The sequence below is a fragment of the Malania oleifera genome, chromosome 4 (genome assembly GCF_029873635.1).
Source record: "Malania oleifera isolate guangnan ecotype guangnan chromosome 4, ASM2987363v1, whole genome shotgun sequence".
NCBI classification, from domain to species: domain Eukaryota; kingdom Viridiplantae; phylum Streptophyta; class Magnoliopsida; order Santalales; family Ximeniaceae; genus Malania; species Malania oleifera.
In genome coordinates, this window is record NC_080420.1 from 117,125,153 (window position 1) to 117,143,193 (window position 18,041).

An 18,041-nucleotide genomic window follows, 5' to 3' on the forward strand; every position below is an offset into this window, starting at 1 on the left:
GCCAATACAAATTAAACTAAACACACAATAAACAACAAACTAAACCCAACAAATCTCTTGACCCAATTCTTCTTAATTATTCTCCAACAAGGATCTTCCCAAGATCATGCTTCTTGTCCTACATCACCCAACCACATGCCTTTTCTCCCTATTGTTGATCTTGTTGGTGCTAAACTAAAATATGAAAGATCTTGTGTCAGGTGGGACAGGGGAGACCCAAGGTACAAATCTTACAAACAGCCAATTATTGCAAATCCAGCAAATGGATACAACAATTTCTTTATGTCGATGCAACCAAACTTTAGAGGAAAAACAATGCTGTTTCAGATTATTAAACCATAGAACAGGAAAGGGTAACCAATCAGTTGTATCTACTAATGTCATCTCAACATCAATCCCCCAAATCACAGTAATAGTGACAATAAACATTTGATTTAAAGCAATAGGTACCATCTTAGAGCATCAGCTCATTCTGCATGACAGCAAAGTTTTTTACCAGCCTGTGGTAGGCATTCATACCAGGGCTCCAGGTTACTAAAGTAGCAGTTGGTCTGACGGGTTAGCTATGCAGCCAGTTACCCATGTGCATCATTCAAAATTCCAAATTTCCTGTGATATGCCAAGGGCAATTGAACAAGGTAGATTCCATAAGTCACAAAATGCTTCTTTCATATGTAAAGAAGCCATGTTCAATCCTAGGAATTCCGCCCATGACAGTGGTATGGATGACTAAGACTTTCCACATACAAAAGAGGAATGCCAAAGCAGAATAACCCACCAGTCCAACTCATCATTACCACATTTATGTTACAATTAACCTTACACTACAATAAAATTCAGATCCTGCCTGCAGTTTGCAGGATAACAAGGGAATATTTTTGGAAGACCAGAAAACCCCAAGCTACCTTAGAACATAGACTCGCATTTCATTGTCAATAGTTGAAGCAAGGTATATATAAAACTAACACTAGATAGTTAACATAAATCCTTGTGGATATGAAAGAAGTAATTTTAGTACTATCACTGAAAATATGCAAGTGATATATATGGTTTTAGAGCATCAAAAAGATTGAAAAAGCAAGTGGAAAAAGCAAGACTTGATCAATTCAAAATGGCCAAGTTGATAATTATATGTGGCATAAACCCAAGCAATATGGCACTAAATCTGCAAGTCTTAACAGTCAAAATTAGAGACTGAAATTGTAGAAGGAGTTTACCAATTCAAACTCGTCATGTCAAGAGTCAAAACTGCCTTCTTTCCACTCTTAAAATCAATGAAACAAAACTCTAAATCAAGCTGCTGAACTGCAAATCAAGAAACCATACACATTGAAAATAAAATTGTATGCAAAGTTTCATTTTATACATGGAGTTCAAGACATACTGCTCCGTGATAACTGAAAGCAAAAATTGTATGCACATTTTCATAAATGGAATACTGAACACAAGGGTCCTTGATAATTGGATGAATTGCTAAAGCTTACAAAGAAAAAGGAGAAAGGAAAGGCAGCATTTTAAGGCTTAGTTTGGCCCCTCTGCGGCTCATGAAAAGGAACTTCTAAAAAGGAACTAAAACAAAAGGAGCTGATTCAGGTCATTGTAAAAATTGTTTGGTTCCTCTAAGAAAGGAGCTATAGAACGAAAAAAAAAATCACGAGTATTCAGTAAAAAAGTTTTAAGGTGCCTTAAATGTGTAAAATGAACAAAATATGTCATTTAGGAGACATAACTAATGCAGAGATAATTTGTTATATTTTTTAAAAGAAACTAAATACACCCATCAAATAGAATAATCTGCTAGAAAAAACAACTATCTTCGAAAGCTCCAAATCTGTAATTTTTAGGAGCCCCCAAAAAAGTTGAAGCTAACCTTTTAAGAGCAGAAAAAGATGTTTACCATACGTGTTAAAGCAAACTTTTACTTTTTAAAGGGAAAATTCATCACCCTCCCACCCCTACCCCCTGGCACAGGGTGGGGTGGGAGAACTCACCCTAAATTGTTGATCACAAAAAAATTGCACATTCTTGCACATTGAATGATTGGACAAGAGCTAAATCATTAACGATAAAACTTGAAGATTCTCCAGTTTAGGCAATAAACATCAGAAATACCATCCCTCTATACACTGGAGTTCATTGATATTCATCATTGAGATAGTTTAGGATTGCATGAGATATTCTATGAATAAAAAATTAGAAGGAAAAGGAAAAAATTGCTGGACCTCTTAATCCCATTTCCAATGAGGTCACCTGTGTCTTGAGGTCTGAGGACTCATTAGGTCAGATGAAGGGAACAGACATTATCAAATGACTTGGCAACCTATAAACAATTGCATTTGGATGAGGTGGACATTTATTACGTATTTTGCAATCCAAGAGCAAAGAGAAGAGGTTGTTCACATTGTGTGCCTGTCTGCGAATCATCATGTCTGCCATGCAACATGACCAAGGGAGCGGAAGATGACCACAAAGATGTAAAAAATAACCAAAGAATCCAAAAACTGAGGAAAATTTTTAAATTTTAATTTTTTAGTACAAAAATCCCCTGTTTCTCCTATAACAACAACAGTGATGACTCGATATCATGGTTTAAAAAAAAAAAACAGACCAGACTGGAGAGTTGACCTGGTCATTTGGCTGGTTGACCGACCCCATGTGACTCAGCTTGGACCAAGGGATCAGCCGAGTTGATCCAGTCCATCAATCAACCAAACTCTTGTATCAGCATTTGCAGTAAGCAATTATGAACCCCCTCAAATAAATATTGAGAGGTAACAAAGTAAGTCTAATCCTACGTGAAAATCGATTCTGTACCAAATGTGCATGCACGATCACTAACACATACCATCATCAAAAAGTAATAAGCTATCGACCCGACAAACTCAAATTTTGAGAAGCCTGTCTTTTTCCTGCTTGTATGATGAAGATAAACACCTTTTTTTGCAAATATCACAAATTAATTCAAAAAAATTGCAGATAAACGTTTTTTTTTTTTTAAGTTCTCAATATCAATCTCAGTTTCCACCGGAGTAGAACTGATTATGCATGGAATAAAATTCACCTAGTCCAACTTACAACATGAGAGAGGCATAAAGTAGATTCTTTTTACCAGAGGGAGAATGAAATCTTGCATGGGTCAGATTCCTGAACTCTATCTGTGCAAACTGTACTTCGTCAAGCACATCTAACAGATTGGATAAAAGTGAACTTATTATCTGCATAAACAGAATATAGCCAAGTGAAAAAATTCCCCATAACAATGGTAAGTACAATATATAATGGAATAGTAATTGAAATGAATGGATTTGTACTATTCAGAAACTAAGATAAAAAATAAAAAATAAAAAAAAACAAAAAGTAATCATATGTCCACAAATGCAAGAAAGAGATGAAGAAATTTACTTGGGTTTGTTGTGCCAAACTTCTTAGACCTACACATTTTCGAGTGGTCTCAGCACTTAACACAAATGCAAACGCAACACAGGCCTCCATGTTTGGAAATTTCTAAAGAACAAGAAGTACTGCATTATTATATTAAACTGATTAATTATGAAGCACTGCTTTAAAATACTGATTTCATCACCTTTGCGATAACTATATCATATGGTTTGTTTAAAACAACTATGCTTGAAACTGCACCAGTATTTACTGTGAACCTGAATATTGTCAAAAGAAAAAATTATTTGTAAAATTAAACTGTACTCCGGTTATTGGTCAAAATAACTACAAATAATAAACTGTGCAGCAAAGAAATAACCTTTGAAATATGAGGTCTTTGTAGTTGAGAACAATAGTGCGAGTACCATTCTTACTCTTCAAATCATCAACTTCCCACAACTGATGAAATGACAGACAAACTACACCTCAGTGACAAAAGATGTTTTTATTTGATGACAAAAGTCAAGGAAAGCAAAGAGAGACCTGCAAATCCTGGCAGATAAACTGGCTACACATTCTCCTCTTCAAGTGAGCATTGGCTGACACAATAGTATCAGCACTATTTAGTCCATTCATTGTCTTACAAGAATTGTAAAAGGACTCAGTTAGGTTCTTTATCTTTCTGTCTGAAACCTCCAACTCCTGCCTCATTGCAGTCACTTTGTCCAAGGCAAGCTGCTAAAGTACAAATAAATAGATGCACTTTAGGACAGACTCGAGAACAAACTAACGTCTCATAACAACATACAAGAACAGCTGACACATTGATGAACAGAAAGCTATGAGGAAAGGCATCTGAAAGAAATAAAAGATATTTTTAAGACACCCTCATATGTATTAAATTTAAATAATTCGGATAGAGCTAGAGTCCAACATGCATGAACAATCCAACATTCATCCAATGATGACAAACTATTAAAAGAGTATATCATGAGATTTATGACCTTGAAATCTGCTAAAATGTCAACTACTAGAAATAGAATGGCCATCACATAAAGATTTTGTAGCTTACAAAATCAAATGTGTCATCGTGATATAGCAAATTACAATGAAAAATTTTTATTAGTCCATAATATGGAATGGACAAGGCTGGCTATTCACAAATTTTAAAATGGGAGTCACCCTGATGCAATCAGCAGTCTTTATTTTATTTTCTGCTTATATCAAGTGATGTTATTTATGGATGCTAGGAATATTTTTGTAATTTCTAGAAGTTGCGATTCAACTGGTCAAATTAGCTACGGGGTTCTCGTTTGTAATATACAGGGGGTAATTTTGTGAAGGGATTTATTTTTGGTGGGGCTGTAGAACATAAAGTGGCTTTTAGAGGCAGTTATGTGCAAAATAGGAGTTGGCTTCTCTTGGAAGCTTCAACCCTAGTATAAATTAGGAGTCTTCAGGCACTTCTCCAGGAGATTTTTTGGCATTTTATCTTTGAGAAGATTTCCCTCCATAGATCAGCTCAAGACCAGCTACGGTTTGAAGATTTGGAGGCTAGGGTTTTGAGGAGTTGACCCCGAGGTGCCTACCAGTCCCTCCATCACAGCTAAGGGCACGAGAAGCTAGCAAAAATCTGCTGTTAGCGCTCTGAAACAGTGACAAAACAGGCACTGATTTGAGAATTAAGTAGTTGTGATTCCCATATTTTGTCTTATTTGCTCAACTGAAATTCACTAGTGTCATCATTACTTTACGGATTTATTAGTTGCCTGAATCAACGAAAGTTGCAAAAATACTGTTCTGAACTCTCGATCTTTATTTATGAATTTCTTGATCTATTTCTACACCTATTTGCATCACACCCTCCCCTAGATTTATATGCTAATCTAACTACGGCACTAAGAAACAGTAGAATGACCAAGGAGTCATACTCCCCCATTTCACAAAAAAAGATTAGTTTACTTGAAGAATAAAACCCACACTTGTATTTAGATAATGGTTTCCCAACCAATGCACACAACACAAGCAACCACAAGAAAGAATAAGGCCCTGAACAAGTTTGGCTTCAAACATTCTCCCCCACTTATGCACGACATACTCATAGACCTTGACACTAAGTAGACTTCTACTTTATCCACGAAAAATTGCATGCCTTCCGCTCACATCCAGCTTATTCCTTCATCACCGAGGCACTTCCACTTCACTAAGAACTCGTGTCGTTATCCCCTTGATGATGCGAAATCTCTTCAAATTCTCGTGTGTCAAGTTGCGAGGTCTTTAAGGGTACTCTAGTAGACTAACTTCAGGATGGATCTTCAGTGTTAGCATTGAATGGGTTGTGCTAACTGATATGAAACACAGGTTGTACCTTCATACAAGCCATGGGATCAACCTTGTAACAAATTTTTTTTTTTTTTTGATAGAAAAAGAAATTCACAAAATCATAAGATAAAGAAAGAATTTACAAGGAGAGAAGACATCTCCTTAGCAAAGTCTGATAAAATCCTCAGGAAAACCAAAAAAGAAATTTGCAAAAATAAAAAATGACAAAAGAAACTCAAGACACCCAAAGAAGAGATTTCCAATCACGCTGAACATCTGAAACACACATTCCCTTGAAATTTCCATAGCCCATACACCATAAAGAAATCATAAAAAGAATCTTTTCCCACACCAACCAATATGGTAACTTCTTCCCTAAAAATATATGCAAATTACATTCCTTCCACAAGCCCCAAAAAACTGCAAATAAAGCACAATTCCATAACGCAATTCCTTCCTTCTTCCTCCCAAACCCCACAAAAGAAATTGCCAAGAACTCCGCTGTTCTAGGACAAACCCAGCTTTCTTCAAAAGTAATTAAATAACTTGTTCGAAACCTTTCATGTAAAATCACAGTGCAGGAAAAGGTGTGAAACAGACTCTGAACAATTAAAGCAAAGCATACAAATATCAGGAAGGAAAGCCTTTAAAGGTCTCCTCATCTGCAACAAGTCACTAGTATTTATCGTATCAAGCACAAACAACCAAACAAATAATTTGATTTTAGAGGGGATTTTGACCTTCCATATAACCTTGTAAAGAGGAAAAGAGAAATTTGTCCCAACCAAGAATTCAAAGAAAGATTTACCAAAATAGACTCCCAAAGAATCCAACAACCAAATACAACTATCATTTTCAGAAGACACCCTACAATTATTCAACATAATCAATAAAGAAGATAACTCAATAATTTCCCTATCACTCAAGGCTCTTCTGCAATGAAAATCTCATGAGGATAAAGGACCGCCCCAAGTCGAATCTAAACGAAGAAATCAGATTATTTTGCCCTGAGCTCAAGCTAAAAAGGCAAGGAAAAGAGGTGGACAAAACAACATTCTCCATCCATAGGTCTTTCCAAAAGCGGATATTACAGCTTTTATGCAAAACAAATTTAGTATGGGGAATAAAGAGAGGCAAAATCTAAGATATATCTTTTCATGGAATTTTCGAAGAGCATCTAAAACCTAAATTAGTATCCCATCCATTTCCAACAAGTCCAAATTTACTTTTGACAACTTTATGCCACAATGACAAAACCTCTCACAGAAACCACCAAACCCATTTAGCCAGAAGAGCTGTGTTCCTGGACACCAAATTTCTAAGACCCAAACGACCCTCCCTCTTAGTCCCACAAACCACCACCCAACTCACCAAATGATCCCTAGAACCCGCTATCCCTGACCAAAGAAAATCTCTCATAATTCTTTCAATCCTACAAGAGACTCCCATAGGAATTTTAAAATTAGAAAGGAAATAGAACGGAATACTAAAAAGACAAGCTTGAATTAGGGCAGTCCACCCTCCCAAGGAAAAAAGGGCTCCCTTCCACCTATCTAAACACTTGGACTCTCTCTCCACCACAAGATCCCAAAAACTAGATGATTTATAATTACCTCCTAAAGGAACCCCTAGATAGGACAATGGCCAATCTAGCTTAGTGCACCCAACTTCTATGGCTAAATCCCTAACGCACTCCATAGGCACATTAATAGTTGCAATACCACTCTTACCCAAGTTAATCTTAAGCTTTAAAACCCTTTCAAAGATTTGAAGGACCCAAGTTAATGAAAGAAGTCTCATGATCCTAGACCAAAAAGACAGTATCATCCACAAGCTAAAGGTGCGACATCATGATCTCCTCCTTACCTACTACAAGGCCTTTCACAAAACCTCTATCCACCATCCTACTCAAAACATCAGCCACTAGCACAAACAAAAACAATGAAAGGGGAGGATCTCATTGTCTAATCTCCCTTGTGGCCTTGAACCAAGATTTGGGCTCACCATTCACCACAACAACAACAACAACAAAAACCAAGCTTTAAGTCCCACTAGGTGCGGTCAACTACATAAATCCTTCTTCGCCAATATATGCGATCATAGACAATTTATTTCAACAAATTCATGGCTATTAAATCCTTACTCACTATCTCATTCCAAGTTATTTTAGGTCTATCCCTATCCCTTCTATTGCCTCTCATAGTAACTAAGTCACTCTTCCTGACTAGCGCACTATATGGCCTACGTTGCAAGTGCCCAAACCATCTGAATCATCCCTCCCTTATCTTATCTTCTACGGAAGCTACGCCTAACATACCGCGAATATGTTCATTTTTTTAATTCATCTTTTAATGTTATACCACTCATCCATCTAAGCATTCTCATCTCAGGGACTTTTACCTTTTGGAGATGTAATTTCTTAGTTGCCCAACATTCTGATCCATATAGCATAGTTGGTCTTATAACCGTCCTACAAAACTTCCCTTTTAATTTTTAGGGTATTCTACGATAACAAAGCACACTTAAAGCACTTCTCCATTTTACCCAACCTACTTTAACATTATGCATTGCATCGTATTCAATTTCTCCTTCAACTTGCATAATAGATCCAAGGTATCAAAATCTACTAGTACTGTCTATTTCTTCATTATCAAGTTTAACTTTGTCTCCAATATTCCCCCTACTATTACTAAAATTTCATTTTATATAGTCTATCTTATTTCTACTTATCCTAAAACTTCTAGATTCTAAAGCTTCTCTCCATAATTCTAACTTAATCTCTACTCCACCCCTAATTTCATCAATCAAAACAACATACACCATGGAACCTCATTATGGATACTCATAGTCAATTGATCCATCACTAAAGCAAAATGATAAGGGCTCAAAGCAGATCCTTGATGTACACCTATTGTGATTAAAAATTCTCTAGTTTCTCCACCTATAGTCCTCACATTAGTCATTACCCCATTGTACATATCCTTAATGACATCAGTATACCTACAACAAACACCATTTTTTTTCTAAACCCACCATAGAACTTCCTTAGGTACCCTATTATATGCTTTCTCTACGTCAATAAATACCATAAGCAAATCCCTCTCCTTTACCCTAAACATTTCTATTAATCTTCTTAAAAGATGCATAGCTACTGTAGTGGATCTCCTAGGCATAAAACCAAATTAATTTCCTGACACCTTTGTTTCTAGCCTTAATCTTTGTTCAACTACCCTTTCCCACAGTTTCATCATGTACTGTGAATAAGTTTAATTCCACGATAGTTATTACAATTTTAAATATTTTCTTTATTTTTTGTATATAGGTATTAAAGTGTTTTTCCTCCATTCATCAGCATTTTCTTAGTTTTATAACTGTGTTAAATATATTAGTTAACCATATAATTCCATTATCACCTAAGCACTTCCAAACTTCAATTGGGATGTTATCCAATCCTATAGCTTTTCCATTTTTTTATCTTTTTTAGTGCAAACTTAACTTCCTTAACTCTAATCTTGCGAATAAATTTCATATTTTTAGTCTTTTTCTCGTTTGTCAATTCTAAGCTTAACCCTTCAATTTGGTTTTCATTAGATAGCTTAGTAAAGTAGCTTCGTCATCTTTCTTTTATGTCTTCTTCCTTAACCAAGATATATCATCCTCACTTTTTATACATTCTACATTACCTAAGTCCTTGCTTTTTCTTTCTCTAGCTCTCGCAAGTTAAAATATATCTCTTTCCCCTTCTTTTGTATCTAATCTATCGTACAAATTATTAAATGATCTACCTTTAACTTCACTAATGGCCTTTTTTGCATCTTTCTCACCTCTTTATATGCAAAGTTATCCATGTTTCTACATTTTTGTCATGTTTTATACCAAATTCTATTTGTCTTTAGGAGTTTTTGGACATCTTGATCCCACCACCAACTTTCTTTGTTATTCGAGAATCTTCATCTTGATTCACCTAAAATCTCTTTTCTTGTCTTTTTAATAAAGCTAGGTATCCTACTCCAAAGAGTGTTTGTGTCCACACCATCCTCTATGTCCAATCACCATCTTTGATCACTTTATTTTAAATTTTATTATATTTTCTCCCTTTAGGTTCCACCATCTAGTTCTCTTACACTAATTTATTTTATCCATTCTCTTCCATTTTTTAATACATATATCTAACGCTAAAACTCTATGTTGTGTGGTTAATTAAGCTTTCACCTAGGATAACTTTACAATGCTTACATGATAAATGATCTACCCTCCTAGTTAAGAAAAAATCTATTTGACTTTTATTTTGTCCACTTTTGAAGGTTATTAAGTGTTCTTCTTTCTTCTTAAAGCAAGTATTCATTGTAATAAAATCATATGACATAGCGAAGTCTAAGATCATCTTCTTAGGCTCATTTTTATCTCCATATCCATATCCTCCATGTATTCACTCATAACCCCTTTATTATTCCTTCCAACATGTTCACTCAAATCTGCTCCTATGAATATTTTCTCAGTCCCTAATATGTCTTGTATAATACTATCCATATCTTTCCAAAATTCTCTTAAGATTTTTCTACTAAGCCTACTTGAGGAGCATAAGTACTAATGATATTTATCATCTCTTGCCCCAAGACCATCTTGATTTTTATAATTCTATCCCCTGCTCTATTTATATCTACAATGATATCTTTTAAGTTATTGTCTACAATAATTTCTACCCTATTCTTATGTTTTTCTTTTCCAGTGTACCAAAGTTTAAATCTTGATTTATCAATTTCTTAAGCTTTCTCCCCCGCCCACTTAGTTTATTGAAACAAATTATATTAATTTTTCTTCTAATCATTGCGTCCACAATTTCCATACTTTTACTCGTAGGTGTCCCTATATTCCAAGTTGTTAATCTAATCCTAATCTCTTGAACTAACTTCTTTACCCGCCCACATCCAGAATGATGCAAGAACCTTCACATATTTGACACCATACCCAGGTGCTGACATGGCGTGTTTCTTTGAAACAACGATCTAGCCCACCTATGCCTACTTTTCGCTAGACTCGAGTGGTAAAAGTGCAAAGCATTGTTTGTAGGGGACACCCCAACGAATATTCTATGAGGATTCATATCATAGTGATCTAACAGATTTTATGTTAGCTATTAGCTACCTAAAACAACCCTCCTCCTTTACCCGGGCGATCGGCTCTATGTGAAAAGACTAGGACATTAAGTGCATCGCAAGCAGAGTTGGGCTCCCCATTCACTATCACCACAAAATTCATATTAGACATACAACCTTTCATTCATCTACGCCATATCTTTCCAAACTCCTTTCTCAATTCTCACAAAAATCTTATTCATAAAGTTCCAACCCACTATATCGCAAGCTTTTTCAAAGTTCAACTTATAATGAAGCCCCTTCTTCCTCGTCCTAATATCCTCAACAGTTTCATTCGCAATCAAGATTGCATCCATAATTTGTCTACTCCCACACAAAAGCACTTTGGACCTTAGAAATAGTCTTATCAAGCACCACACTTAACTTCTTAGCTAGCACTTTAGTGATTATTTTATAAACAATTGAAACTAGACTAAACGGCTTATAGTAAGAAATCTTGATAGACCTACTTTTTTTAGGCACTAAAGTTATAAAGGTAGAATTAATACTCATAGTTAAAATCCCATTCCAATAGAATTCATTGAAAACCTTCAATAGGTCATTGTTCACCACCACCCAACAATCTAGGTAAAAAGGTTTCTCCAACCAAACTATCCTATCAACAGGCAAAGGATCCCACTCTAATCATTCCACCATCAGTCTACTTTTTAATCCTAATATCCCCAAACACCTCCCTATTCCACACTTTCAAATTTTCTTCCAACCTCTTCAACTTCGTCATAAATCTAAGCCCCTCCCAACCCCTTTCCACATCCTCACTCCACGAGTCCTAACCAAGGTCTAAAACGAGCTATGCTCTAACCACATATTCTCAAACCTGAATAGGGTGGGACCCTCGAGGCACATTCCTAGATTCCAACAACATAGGAAAATGATCAAAAGTGGATCTAGGTAACACCACTTGAGAAAGATTAGGAAACTCTTCCTCCTAATCAATGGAAAACAAGAACCTATCGGTTCTATTAGCGACCTCCCTAGCCCCACCAACTAACCACGTAAAATTGGCATTGCCCAAAGGAAGATCCTTCAACCCACACTTCCTAATAACCAAATCAAACTTCTGCACAGAGACATTAATCCTAACCCCCCCCCCCCCCTTTTTTTCTTTTTCCTAAGGGAACCTGATTGCGTTAAAATCACCACCCATAAGCCACCTCAATGAGCATAAGCCAAAAACAAAGTATAACTCATCCCAAAAACTTCCCCTAAGAGCAGGCCTTGAAGGACTACACAAAGAGGAAATCCACCATTGACCCCTATCTCTAAGATACAGCAAGATAGAAAGAGAGAAAAAACCCACTAAACTATCCACTTTGGTGATAGACCTAGTGTCCCACAACACTAGAATGCCAACAGCCGCACCCCGAGATGGTACAAAATCCCAATTCTTACACCGCCCTTCCCAAACCCCTCTAACAACCTCCTTATCTATTAACTCAAGCTTAGTCTCTTGGATTAAGACAACATTGGGGGAATTCCTTAATAAAACCTCCATTATCGGGCTTCTCTTCCTAACATCCTCTAGACCCCTAACATTCTAACTAATAATCTTCATAATCTAACCCGCTTACCCCTTTTCCCAGTCCCCTTCCCTCCCCCAGAACTGATGGCAGAGATCAAAATTTTTAATTCATTTTCCACCTTTTTCTTTTTCCCTCTCATAAGTTTTTGGGCTCTCCCATAATTTAACCTCAACTCCTATAGGACTCACTAACTTCAACCCCATAACATTTAAGAGCTTGTTTGGGTCTCTATAGTCCCTCTCACTAACCCCTTAGCCAATGCCAAAGTCACTCCCCCATTAGTTCCCTTATTGTGGCATAAAGAATCATCAAAAAAGAAGGCCTAAATAGGAACAGGAAAAAAAACTTTTTCAAGGTTCTGAAGATTTTAAATCACTCACTGGAGCAGTTGTCTCCTCATCATTGCCCCTCCCGACACTAGAAGACTAACACCAACATCCACCTTAATAGGAATAAGCTCAAGAGCAAAGGACAATCAAAGTTGTATTTTGATCAGACTTGTGCATAATAGAATTATCTAATACCTTCCCGATATTAGAGGACAATAAAGAACTCTCTCCTTGTGCAAGCTTAGGCATATGAGATTGCTTCTTACTTAGTAATAATTCTTCCGTTCTTTTGTCAAAACCCAAATCTCCTACAAGTTCTTCCTAATTATCTTCTCCTCCCATATCTAACTCCCTCCTCAACTGATCGACTAGTAGATCGAACTCAAAATCAGAAAAGTTGCTTAGGCCATCATCTACGTCTGAGCACCTTTGATCCTCACTAAACTCGTCAATTTTAGTATCTTCATACACAACTGAATGTGACCCTTTGCTGCAACTTGGGTCAGTGCCGTAAAAGGGACTGCTATATTTTTGCTACATTGATTGTTGTACCAAATCCTTTAGACAAGCCTGCTGCCTAGTTACCTCGTATGAGATCTCTACTTTCCCTTCAACCAATTCAATCTTCTCCACCCCTGATTTGCTAATTCCATACCCAAAACATTCGGAAAATCAATCATATTTTTTAAGGTTAAATTAACTTGAGTATGCTCACTGGAAACCTTTACCTCCAGGCAGATTTATGTCTTTTCTTCCCTGATTCTGATCTCATTATTTTCCTTGCTGGTTTTTCCAATACTCTTTCAAAATTGGGCACTAACCTTTGTTCTCTTATATTCTAAGACATGCCCAACACCCCTTTGGATAAAGCTTGGCCCACTTTTCTCTTTCCTTTTAATTACCCATTTAGTGACTATAAGAGGTCCACTAATAACAGGCCCATACTTCCCTCTCCCTAGCCTAAAATTATATTTGGAATCAAAATTAAATTTTCGTCTGGGTAGGAAAGTTGGAAAATATTTCCTAAAATCACGAGATTCCCATCATTCCTTCCTGAATCCTTCTTTCCCCTTGCCGGCATATTGTCGATGACTTTTGCGAAGGATCGCATCTCCGGCTGCCTCAAACCCCCACTTTGTTCCTTTGTTTACCTTTTGTGGCTTATTATGTTCAAGACATCACATTTTGAACATCTAAATACAATCTCCTTGTTGTGCCTTTGTTAATATGAGAGTTGCAATAGAGCTTTGAAGAAATACCTCCAACCATCACTGTTTTTACTCTCAGGAACACAAATAATGCTTTGTTTTACTCTCGCAATCCCCTTTACAACTCAGGAATTTTTTTTTAATATTGGATTGATTATTGATTGAGACCCACGATCCTTCGAGCTGTAAGTATAAGCCGCCTCGAGAGAGCTTGTTAGTGCCTCAATTTCCTTCGTAAATCATCCCTGATAACTTAACAATCCAGAGAAATTCCTCATTTTGTAGTAAAATATGAGAACTTTCACCCCGCAAATTCTGAAATTCTAAAGACTGATAAGCAGCTGGTCTCTCCCATTCCACAATACCACCTCCAATAGTCCAAAGTTGTGAAGAAGCTAAAAACCATGCTCGCCGAACCAAAGACTCGGACTTGTGACTGGGGGATCTCCGATATCCACAAAGTGATAAGTTGAATGCTCTCTAAAGGCCAAGGATGATTTGCCGGGAAGGAAGTCGAAGATCTGCTGAGATGTTCTAATGGGAGTCAAAAAGTTTCCTAGTAAAATAAGGGGAGAAAAAAAAAGCTCAATAAGTATTGGTTTAACAATTATTTTCTTGTCAACCTTGTAACATGTCTTCTTGACTTTGGCCAAGATGGGGACTAACCCTTCATACTTGTGAAGCAATCTCATATCTTGACCCCATAGTGACATTATCTATTTTGGATGGAGATTAACAAGCATGAGACCTTCCACACTGAAGCGCCAGTCTTCACTCTTGATCTTCCCACTTCTTCACCCACTTGTAAGATTTCAGAGGTAGGCTTGTGCAATCTCCATATTCAGTCTCTATTCTTTAGTAAAGATGTAAGCTCTTAGACTCCTTCCCTCATATAGATCATCCATTATGCAAGATAATGATTGTCGTTGGCCTATAAAAAGTTCAAGAGCTCAATAAATGATTCTTGTTAGTTGTTGAACCTAGCCACATCAAGTAGCTGCATACAATTCATCTAGTTGGCAGTGACAAAATGGGGCAAGTACTCTTCTAGTAGCCCGTCGAATTTCTCGATCTCCATAAATGCATGAATGATAGCTCGACGAGATGTCAAGTTGCAAACGAAGGATTTTGAAAAGTTATAACCAAATGTTTCTTGTGAATCTAGTGTCTCGGTCACTTACGGACTTCACAATATGCTTGAAAAAGAGATATGATGTCCTCTAGCGAGTAGTGCTTCAATATTGGTATAAAGGTATCGTACTTCAAAAACTTGTCTAAAACCACAAGTAAAAAACACATATCCCCAACTATAGGTAGGTTGATAATGAAGTCTAGTGAGATACTCTCCCACAATCTCACTAGAACTTGAAGGGGCTCCATTAACCCTGCAAACCTCTCCCACACAACCTTGTCTTAATGGTAGGGAGATAGGTCCATGTATACTCAAGCACCTCATCTCGCATATGTGGCTAGTAATACCTCTACTTGAACAATGTTAAAGTCCAATGCCATCCTAAGTGGCCTACCCATATGGTTCCATGACATGGCATCATCCTCAAGTCACCAAAAACAAAGAATAAGTTACCATGTGCCAAAAGTAAGTCATCCTCTAATCAGAATTGACGCACTTTGTCCTCTTCCACCAACTTCATGAGGTTTTGGACAACTAGATCTTTGACGAGTGATGTAGGACGGGTAAGGGTGGCCTATGTCCTACGATTCAACCCTCACAAGCACATACACTCAATACACTTGAAATTAAGAATTTAATTATCCAAATATGAACACAATAAACCGGAGGACATTTCACATGTTTTAGGATTTTGAAAGGGTGTATGATGTTGTTCTGAAATAAGTCCCAAGAGTTTTTAAACTAGTAAGTATCAATATTGCAATCTATGAATTCAAAGGGCTTGTCTCCAAAGGGCTTATCAAATATGGATCTTTAGGCTTTCAAGCAAAGGCTTCAATATAAGCAAGGGTTTACAATATATGGCAAGGATTCAAACACAAATACTGAAATTACCAAGATAATTGTTTGGATGACTTGACGTTGTTCAACACAAGTCTTAGACCACGCCAGAAAATTCCATGGAACAAGCTTTGAAACACCAAGACGAACGCAGCAATGTAATGGAGGGGAAGTGGCCGTGTGGGGGTATTTTGGTGTGGCCATGCGGATGTGTTGGAGGATATGGAGATGGAGTCACTGGATAGAATAGTGGTCTCTCACCACCTGATCTCCGGAGAGAACGACGTAGCCTCACACTACACAATCAGAAGATTGGACAAAGCAAACAAGCTTCACAAAGGAATTTCCATTCAATATTTCAATATTCAAACTTAGCTTTTGTTCTTACAATGAAGGGATACATATAGTTAGCATGGAGGGACAAAGCATTAACAAGCTTAGCTAGCATGGGGGGACAAGGACATTAAACAACTAACAATTCCCACACAAGCATGGGAGACACAAATAATAAAGACACCAACTTACTAGACACATTAATTACTCTTACAAGTTACTAACAAAATAAATGCTCCAACTTTCTAGACATAACATATGCTAACACAACTTACAACACACACAACTTACTAAGACATGCGCATGCAAGCAAACAAGTTGTCTTGCAAGATTACAAATTAAATATAAAACAAAAGTCAAAGGAAGGCCCAATTCCGTGTGGGGCCCACACGGGTCATGAACTCGGACTTGCTTTGGCATCTCTACTGGGGTCTTTCTCACACTGAAAAGTCTTCAAACATTATCAAAATAATCATGAGCTGATGTGGACATCTGGAGGTCGTCCATGTGTCAGCATATCAACAGAGGAAATGTGGACATCGGGAGGACGTCCACATGTCACAACATCTGAAAATGGCATAGGTAGGGCATGTTGATCCCCATCAACGAGGTTTTTTTTTAATGTGCTATCGCATTGTTGTGGCAACTTTATTGTCAAGTGTGTTACTAGTTGAAGGGAAACGAGCTCAGTCTTTGAAAGCAGCTACAATTTGGTTCATTCGCCTTGCCTTGTACTCAAAGAAAAAATCAAGTTTTGGTAGGAACTCTTGCCAACAAGTCTGCTTACGGGATAAATCAAGTTGTGCAAAGCAGTGGCTAATGTCCAAGTTATCCATCTTCACCACAAACTTAAACCCAAGGAAATAATACTGCCATCCTTCAAGAAAATGAATCATCGCTAACATGTCCTTATTTTAAACTTGAACTTCTCCTTAGCTTTACTACGCTAATGACTCTTATACACCATAGGATGCCCATTTTGTAACAAGATACCACTGAGGGCATAGTCAGACCTTGAAGAGTTTCATAAGATCCAAAAAAACAAGTATTAGATCCTTCATCATGGCTTCCTTCAAATTATCAAAGCCTCCCTAGCACTTCTGCATCAAGTTCCCCCTATGACCCTTCTTCAACAATTTGGTTAACGAGACAATCCTTAAGTACTCCTTAACAAATTTGAAGTAGTAGGTGGCGAGTCCCAAAAGGAGCACATCTCCTTGACTACTGTTAGGATAGTCTTAAATAGCTATTACTTTTCTCATATCCATCTAGATACGACCTTGTTCAAGAGCATGGCCAAAGAATTTAACACTCCACCGAGCAAAGAGCATTTCTCCTTCTTCACATATAGGTTATCAACACCTTGCATAAATGATCTTGATTTTCTTCGAAAGAAGAGAACAATGTTGTTGAGGTATACCATGACAAATTTGTCAAGTTAGTCAAAAAAACACCTGATTCATCAACATGCAAAAGTTGCAAGCGCATTTATTAAGCCAAAAGGCATCACCGAGAATTCAAGAGGCCACGCCATGTTACACAAGTGCTACTCTGCTCATCACTTGCAATCCTCACCTAATAGTAGCCTAACAACAAGTCAAATTCGGAGAAATACCTAATATGAATTAACTTAATCAAACAAGTCAACAGTTAGTGCAATAGGAAACTTGTTACGCGAAACAACTTTGTTGAACGCCAATAATGCACACATACTCACATGCTCCCATTACGTTTACTTTGAAACAACATTGATGAGCCATGCTTCAAACAATGCTTTAAATTCCATATCTAATTCACTTCCAATAACTCATTAGGATGCT

General features: G+C 37.1%; 1 protein-coding gene across 3 annotated transcripts in view; it reads right to left on the reverse strand.

Annotated features, from left to right (window-relative positions):
* The window catches only part of LOC131154424 (uncharacterized), a 46,972-nt gene that overhangs the window by 18,715 nt on the left and 10,216 nt on the right, over window positions 1-18,041 (reverse strand). For 2 of the 3 annotated variants that reach the window (XM_058107188.1, XM_058107190.1), the window contains exons 10-15: window positions 3,922-4,116; window positions 3,758-3,837; window positions 3,584-3,656; window positions 3,403-3,504; window positions 3,110-3,215; window positions 1,218-1,305 (exon numbers count right to left, since the gene is read on the reverse strand). In XM_058107188.1, coding sequence (XP_057963171.1) covers window positions 1,218-1,305; window positions 3,110-3,215; window positions 3,403-3,504; window positions 3,584-3,656; window positions 3,758-3,837; window positions 3,922-4,116 — 644 coding nt within the window. The remainder of the gene's footprint in view (window positions 1-1,217; window positions 1,306-3,109; window positions 3,216-3,402; window positions 3,505-3,583; window positions 3,657-3,757; window positions 3,838-3,921; window positions 4,117-18,041) is intronic. The other variant, XM_058107189.1, reaches the window with a different exon arrangement.